The sequence below is a fragment of the Lactuca sativa genome, chromosome 8, assembly GCF_002870075.4.
Source record: "Lactuca sativa cultivar Salinas chromosome 8, Lsat_Salinas_v11, whole genome shotgun sequence".
NCBI classification, from domain to species: domain Eukaryota; kingdom Viridiplantae; phylum Streptophyta; class Magnoliopsida; order Asterales; family Asteraceae; genus Lactuca; species Lactuca sativa.
Window position 1 is genome coordinate 67,255,490 of NC_056630.2, and position 13,868 is coordinate 67,269,357.

At 32.0% G+C, this 13,868-nt stretch overlaps 1 protein-coding gene across 1 annotated transcript; it reads left to right on the forward strand.

Annotated features, from left to right (window-relative positions):
* Positions 1-12,072: 12,072 nt before the first annotated feature.
* LOC122195621 (cell number regulator 10) lies at positions 12,073-13,288 on the forward strand. Its single transcript, XM_042897645.1, has 4 exons — positions 12,073-12,348; positions 12,565-12,636; positions 12,805-13,020; positions 13,123-13,288. The coding sequence occupies exons 1-4, from the start codon at positions 12,198-12,200 to the stop codon at positions 13,179-13,181; spliced, it is 498 nt and encodes a 165-aa protein (XP_042753579.1). The 5' UTR covers positions 12,073-12,197; the 3' UTR covers positions 13,182-13,288.
* The last annotated feature ends 580 nt before the right edge of the window (positions 13,289-13,868 follow it).

The window sequence follows — 13,868 nt, forward strand, 5'->3', positions numbered from 1 at the left end:
ACTCTTATGCTTAGAGTTGCCACTCTCAGTGTTAAATGAGTCCCTAAGGCAGAAAGTTGCAATCTTGGAGGTCTTAATGGGTTCATGCATGAGTTAATACCATTTCCATGGAAGTAGATTATCATTTTTGGAGTTTGAGCTTATGTGGATCATGTAAAGCCATCAAGTAAGCAATTTTAAGGTTTAAGACGCTAAAGAGGACTTGGATCTGTAATTTTAGCTTCTGGAGTAGAGTATTAAGCACTTAATGGAAAAGTGGCTTAACAGAGGAGTACGTTGGGTGTACATGCAGGTACGCGTAGCGTACACTCCATTCAGACAGTACGCTTAGCATACATAAGAGTACGCCCCGTGTACTCATCAGATATGGGTTTGGTGTGTTTTGGGCCTCTAGTTGGGCCAAGCAATGGACTTTGTGTTTTGGGGCCCTATAAGGCCATCAGGTTTTGGGATTGATATTTATTTGTGGAGGCACATTATGGTTTTGAGCCCAATTTGGAAATTAGGCCATTACAGGATTTATGAACATTATAGTATCGGGCTTTTGTTTTCTGTTTGGGCCTTAGTTTTGGATCATTATGGACCAAGGGTAGAATGGTCATTTTACCCCATGCATGGATTAAGGATTATGGTATGGGACCCAATTTCTAATTGGGTATATTGATTGATGAAGTGACAACTCGGGAAGATGACGGGGCAGCAGCTAAGGAATTCATGCGGGAAGCTTCTGCAGTACGAGGTGAGTCTTCTCACCATACCAATGGGTGTAAGGCACAAAGGCTGACCCATTTTATGTTATGTGGTACACTAACTGTAGTAGAGATATGTTGTATGATAGTTAGCTTTATGCTAAGTGGTATGCTAGTGATTATATGATATGTGGTATGCTAGTTGTCTCTGTGATACTTACATGGAAGACCATGTGGGGTAGCCAATGACACACTGGTGTAAGACCCTAGGGGAGCCCACGGCATCCTTACAGGTTTATAACGTGTTATGTGTAGATACTTCTATGATACATGATATACTATTTGATTATATATGATATTGGCAGGGAAAGACCATGGGGGAGCCCATGGTACTTGGATGTAAGACCATGTGGGGGAGCCCATGGTTGTCCGACAGGGAAAGACCATGGGGGAGCCCATGACACTTAGGTGTAAGACAAAACGGGGGAGCCCATGGCGTCCTTATGCAGGGATATGTGGTAGAGATAGCTTTTATAGCTAATGTTATATGGTAGATATAGCTTTTATAGCTAGTGTTATAGGGTAGAGATAGCTTTATGGCTAATATGTTATGTGACATGTGGTAGAGATAACTTTTATAGCTAATGTTATATGATAGATATAGCTTCTACAGCTAATATGATATATGTTACGTGGATTGTGTGTGGGGTATGCTCTGGGGGAATCACTAAGCTTTGTGCTTACGGTTCACAATTTTGGTTTTAGGTATCATCGGTTTGGAAAAGAAGAGCTCAGATTGATCGTGGTGCACACACCTATGATTTCTGCAATGAATGATTTTGGGATGAACTCTAATAAATGATATACTTAATGATGATTTGAAATGTTTGAAATAAATGGTATCAATGTTTGATTATATTAAAAATGAAATTTTTACCCTTGATTTTTGGGTCATTACATGGCAACTTTACAGATCCACGAGGTCCCTTTGAGGTTTGGTTTGCTAGATCTATGGTTTGGTTGAGTTTTGGTACCATGAATGAGATTTGGATCTCATTTTTCTCCATTTTGACCTAATCAAGTTCAAGACAGGCTTTGGAAATGCATGTCCATAAAGCAAAGATTTTTATGTTGCTTTTGATGTATGAAAGCCCTCTAGAAAGTTAGAATGGATGACTTAATGTGTTAAGGACTTAAGACATTAGGATTTAGCATCAGACGTGGCTCACGACGTGACACACGGAGTGTCACAACATGAGAGTGCTTTTTACATGATTTTTTCGACTGACTGAGCTCAGGACGTGACCAAGGAAGGTTCACGTCGTGAGGTCTGCTGAGTGGGTCATCTGGGACCGAGTTGATTGAGTTGAAGTGAGTTGAGATGGAATTTGGCCGAGTGCATTCTCACAGCGTGACCAATGACTGGTCATGACATAAGTGTCAACTGATGGAAATTTTCACTGTTGACTTGTACTTTGACCGTTGGCTTTGACTGTTGACTTTTGGTGGATTTGAATTTTGGTCAAATTGCTACTTTTAGAAGGTGGACTAAGGGTTTACCTTGTATGGTTTGTTAGGAGGTGTATGGCACCCATTTGTTGGCTGTGTGAGCTGTTAGCTATGGATTTTGTCTGTGAGGTGAGTTTCCTCACTATGATTAGCGTGTTGAAGGCACCAATGCCGACCGATGGTTTGTTATGTTTAGATGCTAGATGTATGCGTGACTCTTGCATATGTTATGTGTTTATATGTTTACCGGGCGGGGCCCGATGACCATTTTGTATACTATTTATCTTTGTAATTATTTCATGTGTTATGGTTTTATATGTTCATATGTTTATATGTATACCGGGCAGGGCCCGATGTCAAACGGGGCCTATTATATGTTTGATATGTATGGTATGTGGTATGTTGGAGAACTCACTAAGCTTTGTGCTTTCGGTTTTCAGTTTATGTTTTCAAGTACTTCTATTTCGAAAGGGAAGAGTTTGGGATGACGACATTGCACACACCAAATTGTTCCGCATATTACATGACTTTGATGTACTTATGTTTATTGATACACTCTTATTCACTATGGTTTTCATGATATTTTTTTGGATAAGGGTTTTATTAATTTAAAAATTGAAATTTTAGTCTTAATTTTGGGGATGTTACAGAATTACAGTTTACCCTTTTATTTAAACAGAATATAAATATAGCATGAAAAATTACAATTTTACCCTAAAAGAAATGTAATATAATATAAACCTTATAAATAATTATATTACATTTGTATGTGTAACGAATCCATAATCTTAAGTTGTAAGATACATGTTCATCCATTAAGACTAATTCAATGGGAAAACATTTTGTCCTTGTTATAGAAGGACATATGGTTCCATAAGTTTATCACATGAACTTTGAAAGTCAAATCATCTCTGAGTACGTCTATATTAGCTATTAAAGTAACATTTGGTGCAACCATTGCTCTGCAAAGAGCAAAAAGTATATAACTTTATGCCAAATTAATTAACAATAACTATACCTGAACACAGAAACACAATACAACTTTGTAAAATCCCAAAATATTTCGACAAATTTTAAACTTTTTAAAACAACCCATTTACTAAGAGGTAATTAAAAAAACCATTGTTTCAAAAAGATTATTTAAAATCGGAATCGTGTATAACAAAGTTTTCAAAATATTTTCATTATCAGAGTTTCCTATAAATCATAAGTCCCAAAAACACGAGGATGTGTACGGTCACGCTTTCACCTTGTCACGATCCATTGAAGTACCTAAAACCATAAACCAAAACTGTAAGCATGAAGCTTAGTGACTACCCACACAAACGATTAACATATATACAATAACAACATGCAATGGGTCCACATCTAAAAGACTGGATTACCCTTGAGCCCACAGTATCAGTCCGGCTTGCCTATCGGGCCCACAAATCATATATGGCTTGCTCCTGAGCCCACAACATAAGTATGACTTGCCCCCGGGACCAGGAACTTATATCTGGCTTGCTCCCTAGCCTAATCAGTTATTAGACTAGCACACAAATGACCAACCCTCAATATGAGTCTTGCATACGAACCAATCCTCAACTATTATCTGGAATGCTACTGAGCACTCGGTATGAGTCTGGCATGCCCTACCGGGCCCTCAGCTCATATCTGGAATGCTAATGATCCTCCAGTATGAGTCTGGCATGACCTGCTCGGCCCTCAGCTCATATCTGGATTACTCCAGGGTTTGTTGGCTACCCCACGGAGCAGTACAACCTCAACCTAACCCAATACGCCGACATATAACATATAATAAAATATATCGATAATCGTACAAATAGTATCGCATGCAGTCCTACAGATCTACCGAACTAGCATATCAAACTAGCATGCATATCTATTCCATACCCAGCATATCAACGAATACCAGGTTATCAAATCAATGAGCCAGCCTTGGTGCCTTCGAACCGAAAGTACAGTGAGGAAAACTCACCTTGCCCTACCGAATCTTACAGAAAGAATCATTGGCTGTTGGCTCGCAAGAATCCCCATGCTATCAATCACATGATAAACATCCATCAATAATCAGATTCGAACCACGCTAAATGTCCAAACTAGGGTACAAGACCTTTTTACCCTCTTCATAACTTGGCCCTATAGCCACGACCCAAATCAACAATCCAAAAGGCCCAAACATGGCCCAAAACATCCCAAGGTCAACGCTGATCAAAATTCTGGTCAAAGTCAAAGTCAACATCCCATGTTGACCAAACACGTCATGTTGCCCCTTGGACATGCCGTGCTCTCCGATCATCTAGATAATTGGGAAGACTCCAACCAATACGCTGTGTTTGCCCGAGTTTCAGCAGCTTAATACATTCAGCTGTTTTCTCCGATTCTTGGGACTCCAAGGCTCAGATCTAGACCCAAATGCTATCAAGAAGGATAAATTTTCCAACTTTATCATTTGAAACCACTCCAAGGGTCCAAAAACCTAACCACGAGGCTTGAAGATTCAAGGGCTTAACCCAATAAGCACTAAATCCTTAAAGTTGATGCCTAAGACTTTTTAGAAGAGGTTCTAGCACTAAAACCATCCCAAAAGTCGGTGCTTTATAGACATGCATGTCTTGAACCCATATTAGGTCAACAATGAGGATTATGAACTAATCTCTATGCATGGCATCAAAACTCAACCATAAACCAGATCCAGCACTCTACAATCTCACCTTGACCTGGAGATTCATAAAGTTGCAAAGTTAATGAGATCTAACCATCCTAACATTCAAGAACAAGAAGCTATTGGGACAAAACTCAAGATCTAGCAATATGGAATGATAAAAATCGGATCTTGGACACTTATTTGTCTCTAAAACACCACACTAGCTCACAAATGAGAGGGAAAGATGATTAGGGTTTTTTCAGGGCTTGAGGGTTTATGGGGGCTGAGGGTGAACAAACCCTAGCCTCCTTATTCCTTTAAATAAGGGGAAAGCTCAAAAGATTAGAGTTTCATTTCCAGCGACCAACACATCGTGTTCCAGGAGACAACACGTAGTGTTGTTCTTAATGAGGCTCGCGCCTTTTCGTATCTTGACACGCCGTTTTGGTGCCTCCACCACGTCGTGTCCAATCCCCAAAATGCGATTTACACCCAAAGTTACTCCTCAAATTTCGGGTGTTACAAACTTATTGTCAAAGTGGAGTAAAATTACTTATATTCCCTTCATTAATGTATTAACTCCTTAAAAAATCGAAATTTGCCACACACTTTAAGAAAATTATTGTTTTACCAATTCTAGTGTTTGGCATTTTGACTAACCTATTCCTACTTTAATTGTAGTTTTCAGTTTGGTATAAAACCACAGTTATTCTATGTGACAAAACTTATTGTCAAGCATTAGCTAAACTTACTTATATACCCTTCTTTATTTAGTATTTCTATTTACTTTCAAAACACATATCCATACACCACATACTTGCCACATTATCTTTTTTCACAATGTATTTTAGATAAAATAAAATGTTTGATTTGAAAAAAAAAACATAATAAAAATGCTTATGTAAATTGTGTCTATCTGTGTGTGTGTGTGTGTGTGTGTGTGTGTTTGCGTCTAATAAATGCATGTGTATACATTTCCTTTACCACATACATGTTGAGAGGATGGTACATCAAAATCTTAACAAAAAGAGAAAGAAGAAGCAATAAAATAAATAATACAATGTAGATCAATAAACAGAAACCAATCATAATTATTTGTTCTATACTAACCTGACGGATTCAATTGTGTGAATGTAGATGGTAGTTTGCAGAGATGCAAAAGAATTATCCACTGAAAGCTCTGAACACGCCAGTAACGAAAACTAATTTAGGGGATCGATAGATATATTTATTTATACGTCTAACAAAAAGGTAAACATATATAACCCAAATCAAAATTTTGAATATTCAAAATTTGTGTGATTTATCTATCATCAAGATTGCATTCCTATTATATTGGGTGTATATTTGGTATAAGATAAGGTAATTGATATATCAGTAACTGATTTAATGGGGTATCCTATTTTTAATCTTAACTAGTTTATAACCCGTATGAACCATGATTACAAAATTAATTAAACTTTCATAGAAAAAACTCAAAATTATTAATCAATTATTTTAAATAAATTATTTATTAAGAGATATTTTTTAGTTATACAAAAAAAATTATAATCATTGATTTAAAAAAATATGTGAAATTATATCATCTTATAATCTGTATTAACTTTATTTTAACTTTTATTATAATGTTATTAATTTAATGTATTTTTTTAACGGTAATCTAACATACTCCTAAACTACACCTTAAGTCCACCAATGTCCACGACGGGACTTGAACCGTCAACCTCAAAGACGGAGGACAAAACCGGATACTACTGGGCTTACTGGGCTAGAAGTCCTTTGGTAATTTAATTTAATTAGAGTGGAAATTTTAAAATTTGAAATTAGAATTAGAGAATCAAAAGGTTGATAATTGGCATGGCATTATTTATGAGACCTAATAGGATGACACATGAAAAAAAATATATAAACTTATTCTTTTATTATAATAGGAAGATTTATAACCCTTCGGAACCACGGTTGCAAAATTAATTAAACTTTCGTAGTAAAAAACACAAAATTATTAATAAATTATTTTAATTAAATTATTTATTAAGAGATATTTTTTGAGTTATATAAAATTATAATTGTTGATTTAAATAAAATTATAATTATTTTAAATCATTTTTTAAATTTATTTTAATTTTTATTCTAATGTCATTAATATAATATAATTAGAATGAGAAATTTAAATTTTAAAATTTAAAATAGAGAATCAATAAGTTGACAAGTGGCATGGCATTAATTAGTAGACCTAATAGGATGACACATAGCTAAAAGACAATAAACTTATTCTTTTATTAGAATAGAAAGATATATATATATATATATATATATATATATATATATATATATATATATATATATACACACACACACACACACTCTACATTTGATTGATGTATTTTTTTTCCTATTTGTTTCACAGATACCTTGAAAATCAGAATCTATTACGTGATTAGATGAATTATGTTGTTTTTAATTTTGACAAGAAGGAAAAAACCTGATGCATTTGATAGTTGCATTGTTTTTTTCATATTCATTTTTAGTTTTCACAGATCGAGTTTTTCTGTCAATTGGAAAACTCTCTTTGTAGATTTAACTTCCATGAGTAATTCCACGTAGTTATCATTTCATCCAGTTTCTTCCTTTTCGTAGGCTTGATACACGATTCAAAAGATGGCTGAGAGGTTTTGGGGTGTAAAATGACTAAAATGCCACGAGTGTTAGCTGAATGGTTCTCAATTTAAAATGTTTAAAATTGTCTCTTTTTTGCTGATTTTTGTTGTTTTCTAGGTTAAGTTGTTTTTTTTAATGTTGTTGTTTTTTGCAGATGTTGTTGTTTTTATGGTGTTGTTATTATAGTTTATTGTTGTTTTTATGTTGTTGTTTTGTAATGCTACTTTTGCTATTTTTTATTATTTTTAGGATGCTATTTTTTGTTGTTGATATAGTTTTTTGTTGTTGTGACTGTTTTATGGTGTAATTTTAGGTTAATTTGATTTTTCTTATTTACTGTTTTTTGTGGTTATTTGTGTTGTATTTTTTTTGTTAATTGTTGCTTTTTAACATGTACAACAGACTGTTTTGGCGTTGAATTTGTGTGTAAAAATTGTTTTTTTTTGCTGTTGTTGAAAATTTTGTTGAAGGTATAAGAGGTCCTATCATACTTCATTGAAGGATGTTCATTTTTGATATTTTGGATGTATGAAAAACACATTGAAATAGATGGTTAATGTTATATTGACATTAGATGATTTATTTTGAATTTTTTGCCATTTTGGACAACGTAAAAGAACAAGTATATGCATATATGCATAAAAATAAGTGTATGCATATATATATATATATATATATATATATATATATATATATATATATATATATATGCATATGATGTATATTAATATGCATATATGAATATAAATGTATGCATATGCATATATCAATATGTATACATATGCATATGCATATAGATGTATACATATGCATATGCATATATAAATAATAATAAGTATATGAATATGATTAATTTATGCATCAGAATAACTATATGCATAAAAATATGTATATTCATAAGGAAATTAAATACATATAATTATTATGTATATGAATATGCATAAAAATAAGTATGCGACATATGTAAATAAATTTAAAAAATAAATAAATAAAATAAAATAAAATAAAAAATATGAAATCCAAGTGTTGTTCCATTTTTAACCTTCTTCATCCCCGTTGTTGCTACTAATTTTGGCCTATCAAAACCTTCTCCTACCGTACTCTTAATGTCTTTGTCATTATCATGGTTGTATATGCATATGATTATTCATTTGCATAAGCATATACATATGTATATAAATATGTCATATACGTAGTCATATGCATATGTCTATACTTATTCATATGCATATGCATAAACTTATTATTATACATATACATATGCTTATTCATATACATATGCATATGTCATATATTTATTCTTATTCATATGCACATGCACATGCATATGCATATATCATACACTTATGAATATGCATATACATATGTTTATCAATATACATAATAATATTATGCGTGCGCGTATGCATATTGATAAGCATATGCATATGCATATACTTATTCATATGGATATGTGTATGCATACCTTACTCATATGTATATTGAGGCATTAAAAATGTTTTTTAATATGCATGTGCATTTACATATGTTTTTTTTTTGAAATATTCTTTTTCCAAATTATAATTTCAAATTTTAAGTAATATTTTCATAGATTTAAAAGAATAAAAATTATTAAAAAAACTAAAAAATTTTAAATATATGAAAATATGCCTTATATTTCGAAAATAAGATTTAAAAAAAGAAATTTTCAAAAAAAATGCATTTTTCTTATTATTTATTTGCATCTAGAATCAAATTTCCATTAGTTACATTTTTCAAAGTGCATTGCTAGTTTTGGTTCTATTTTGAAGGTTCATTGTTATTTTTGGTTTTATTTCGAAAGTCTATTGTTGTTTTTGGTTCTATTTTCAAAGTGCATTGTTGTTTTTGGTTATATTTTGGAAGTGCATTGTTGTTTTTAATTCTATTTTAAAAGTCCGTTGCTATTTTCGGTTCTATTTTAGAAATGAATTGTTGTTTTTGGTTATATTTTGAAAGTGTCTTGTTGTTTTGGTTCTATTTTGAAAGTCCATTGTTGGTTTTTGTTCACATAATAACTATATACATATGCATATGAATAACCATTGTACGCGTTATTTGAGTTTTATATGCTTATGGTCTAATGGATTAAGTCCAATGGAAAAAGTGGAAAAAATATGAAATTTTTAATTCCATATAAAAAGGATAAAATGTCAACTTTGAGACCATAAAACTTAGCCCTAGAGGAAAGGCAAGGAAAAATGGTACAAAGGTAACTTGTAGTAGACTTGAAAATTAAGCAATATAAAAAAGAATCAACTTAAAAGGAGTTCATATGAAAAATATACTAGGTTGCAAAGTTGGACAAAAATTAATGAAAAGCTGATTTTGGAATTTGACTGCTACAATCAGTGTTCTAAAAGGCACGTCATGGCGTGAGACGTGGCTCCACCATTTCGAAAAGCCTCATAACGTTGCTGTTAGGCGTGGCGCATGGCAAGGCGCGATATGGTGCACCATGGCGCGTTATGGTGTGTTATGGCGTGTGTTTTTTTGTTTGAGACACAGTTTTTTGCTCTTTGTTATGTCTTTTCTAATCGGAGATACAAGTATTGTGGTTTTTGTTAAATTTTTGTTACTAGTTATTGATCTAACATTTCTAAAAGGTAGTTATATTTAACATAAATTTATATTTATGTGGTAATATAATATTAAATTAATACAAAATCGCCGCCTTACATCACGCCTTGAAAAATGTCATGGCTCGCCATGGCTTGTTAAGCTTGAGGCTTGACCTTGCCGCCATACCACGCTTCACGCTATTTAGAACTTTGGCTACAATGTGTCAAATTTGGAGTTTAATAAGTTGATATTCATAGATAAATATAAAGAACATTATAAAGCAAACTTGTAGTCTATAAAACGAAGAGTATACAGGAAAACGATTCGGACAAAATGGATATGTAATGAATAATATACGGTCGTTTGAAGTTGGTTGTTCAAACACTTGAAATGTTGTAATATTCCGACTTGCCATGTTCAAAGTTGAATAACTCCCATTCTATGCATATTCAGACTAATCAGATAATATGGAACTTGTAGTACTCCTAACAAGCTTTCCAACGATATAAAGTTTGCCCAAATTGGAGTTCGTATGGCTGAGTTACGAGGCTGGAAAAATAGGGAAAAATAACAAATTTTGTTGGGAAATTATCCTAAGACAAGTAGGGGTATATTGGTATTTTTCATGCATTGCCCAAGTTGTATAAGATTTATAGGAGTGCTTCCTGAAACGAGAAAGAAAAGAAATAAGGTTGTGTTATTTTTGCTTGCTCGATCCAAAAACAGAACACACACACACACAATCAATGTGTGTGTATGTAATGCATTTCATTTAAAAAAATCTTATGCATTTCATTGATGCATGTTTTTTTCCTGTTTGTTTCTCATTAAGTGCTAATTAACAAAATTTATTGAAAAATCTTTGAATATAGACTATAATTGTTGTGTATGTTGTTGGCTTATGTAGAAATCAGAGGTTATTGTGGTTTTCCGGTAAGATTTTAGATTTTATAGATGAGTTTGTTGGTTCATTCCTATAAAAGGAGTTAGTTGTTGGACTTGTTCTCTCTCTCTCTCTCTCTCTCTCTCTCTCTATACATATATATATATATATATATATATATATATATATATATATATATATATATATATTCTATTAAAAGAATAGTTTTATTCTCCTTTTGACATGTATTATCATATTATGCATCATAATTAATGCATATTTTATTCTTTTTTTGTCATATGTCACCCTATTATGTATCCTAATTAATACATGTTACTTGTCAACCTATTGATTATCCATTTCAAATTTCAAATTTCAAATTTTAAATTTCCATTCTGATTACATAAAATTAATAATATTAGAATAAAAATTAATACAAATTATAAAGTGATATAATTTTTCATATTTATTTAAATCAATTATTATAAATTTAAATACACAAGAATTGCATACACAAAAGTTATCTATTATCCAATGGCCTGCAGGACGGATGTAACAAAGTTAGATGTAAAAGATAAAAAATAAAAAATGAAAGTTATTATGATAAAGAATCTATGTGAGACTGTGAGGTCCATTAACATTTATCAAAATACTTGTAATAATTAACTAATTTTATTTAAAAACATTAGATTTCCCTTAAAATAGTGAAAACAAAATTGCTACAGATATTTAATTTGTGTAATGGAGTTATATTTTATATACCCTTGCTAATAATCTGTATTGTTTGAGCCAATGTGGGACTAGCCCATTTGATAAAGGCTTTGTCTTTTATATTGAAGGTCTCGAATTCTATTTCAAACGTTGACGGTTTCGTGATTCTAACTATTTTCGTTTACTTATTGCTAACCACTAACCCCATTGCAAATAATAATAATAATAATAATAATAATAATAATAATAATAATAATAATAATAATAATAATCGTATTGTTTGACATACGTTACATTTTATGTTAGTGATTTACCTTAAATTTGTCTATATGTAAAAAGTCAACTTAAACATTTTCTTTTATTTTTTCTTATTATTATTTCTCGTTAGCTACTTAACTTTATGCCTTCCTTGTAAGTAACCAAAGTGGCATATAAGTAGAGATGGTTGTTTCCTTGAAAGTAAGCAATAAACTTTGAGTATTTTAGAGTTTTGGATAGATCAGTATAATAAATAACCATGTCTTCAATGAATCAATCTAGTTACCAAAAAATTCTAGCTACCGTTCCTTCTAATGAAGAGGGCCTACTTGCAGCGGTGGGTCAGGATACCGATGCCTCGGCACAATGGTCCTCCGGTCTCTGTAATTGTTGCTCCGACGCCCCACTTTGTAAGTTTTTTTTTTCTTCCCTATGCTTAAAAATATAGAAAGCTATTATGTGGACATGTTTTATGTTTATTTACTTTAAATATAAAATGAAGCATAATTACTCTAAAATCAAGTAAGAGAATAAAACAAAATAATCATAAGTATACCATGAAAACGGACTTTTCAATTCTATTAACTTTTTACATATATTCTACATTTCTACTCTACATCATATAGGTTGCATAACATGTTGGTGCCCTTGCATCACTTTTGGACGAATTGCCGAGGCAGTCGATGATGGAAAGACTTGTAAGTATAAGCAATTATAATCCAAAAATAAATACCTATTTATTATTTTTAGTGACAAATTTCTTTATATTTTGTTGCTTAATTACAAAATATATAAATATCTTTAGTAACAGATTTCTCTATAAGATGATTGTAATCAACCAAGGTGACACTTTTGTGATGTTGTAGCTTGCATTGCTAGTGGCGGGATTCATGCACTTTTGACTTATATGACCGGATGCGGGTGGATATACTCCTTAGCATATCGTTACAAGATTAGGGAGCAATACATGTTGGGTAGTAGCCCTTTCCAAGACTGTTTGGCTCATTTTTGTTGCGAGAGATGTGCACTATGTCAAGAGTATCGTGAACTTCAACTACGTGATTCTACCTTGTCTTCAACTGGTACGTTGGTCTTGGTATCATGGGCATGCATATGCACATTTATATACTTAGTTTCATGCATATACTTTATGGGATTTTAATGGTCTTTTATGAATTTTAAAGGAGAGAAGAAACCTGGAGTGGAGGTTGTGCCGGTGCCCCCCACACAAATGACACGATGATTGTGTCTTTAGAAGTGGACGATCGAGATAAATGCAGTATCCAACTTGGACATCTACTAATGACACATATATCTTGTTAGTTATGTATTTGTCAGGTCCAAATCCCATTTTATATATGTATCCAAATTAAATAAAGGTTTTGGTTTTTTCATAAAATTTATGTTTTCTTTTGTTTGAAGGCAAACCATGTGATTTTGGTAATGTTTGCAATTTACAATATATTTTTCTGAATTAAAATTTTGTTATTTCAGTTATTTTGGAGTATTGTTTTTGGCATAACATGCCAATTATTATAAGATAGAAACGTCGTTAACTAAAGATTTCTTTTGTAATTTTCAGTCAAGAATCTTAAATTCAAACAATAAACTAGTTAAATGTGGAATTTAAATGACATAATATAGTAAATAACAATAAGTATAAGAATGAAGAACTGAATAATAAAAAGAACATTAGTGTATTAGATAACTTGAAAAAACACAAATTCGAATATGTAAAATTACATAAAAGGATAAATGTTTAAAAATAAACAAATATATAAATATATTTTTAAGGCCAATTATGAAAATTGATTTCAAAAGCTCAATAACATTTTGTTAAATGCTACATGAAATAACTTTTAGGTTTGGAGACTTTTGTTTAAACTAAAAGTTAAATGCTCGTACCGTCGGACGAAACTTTTTATTTAAA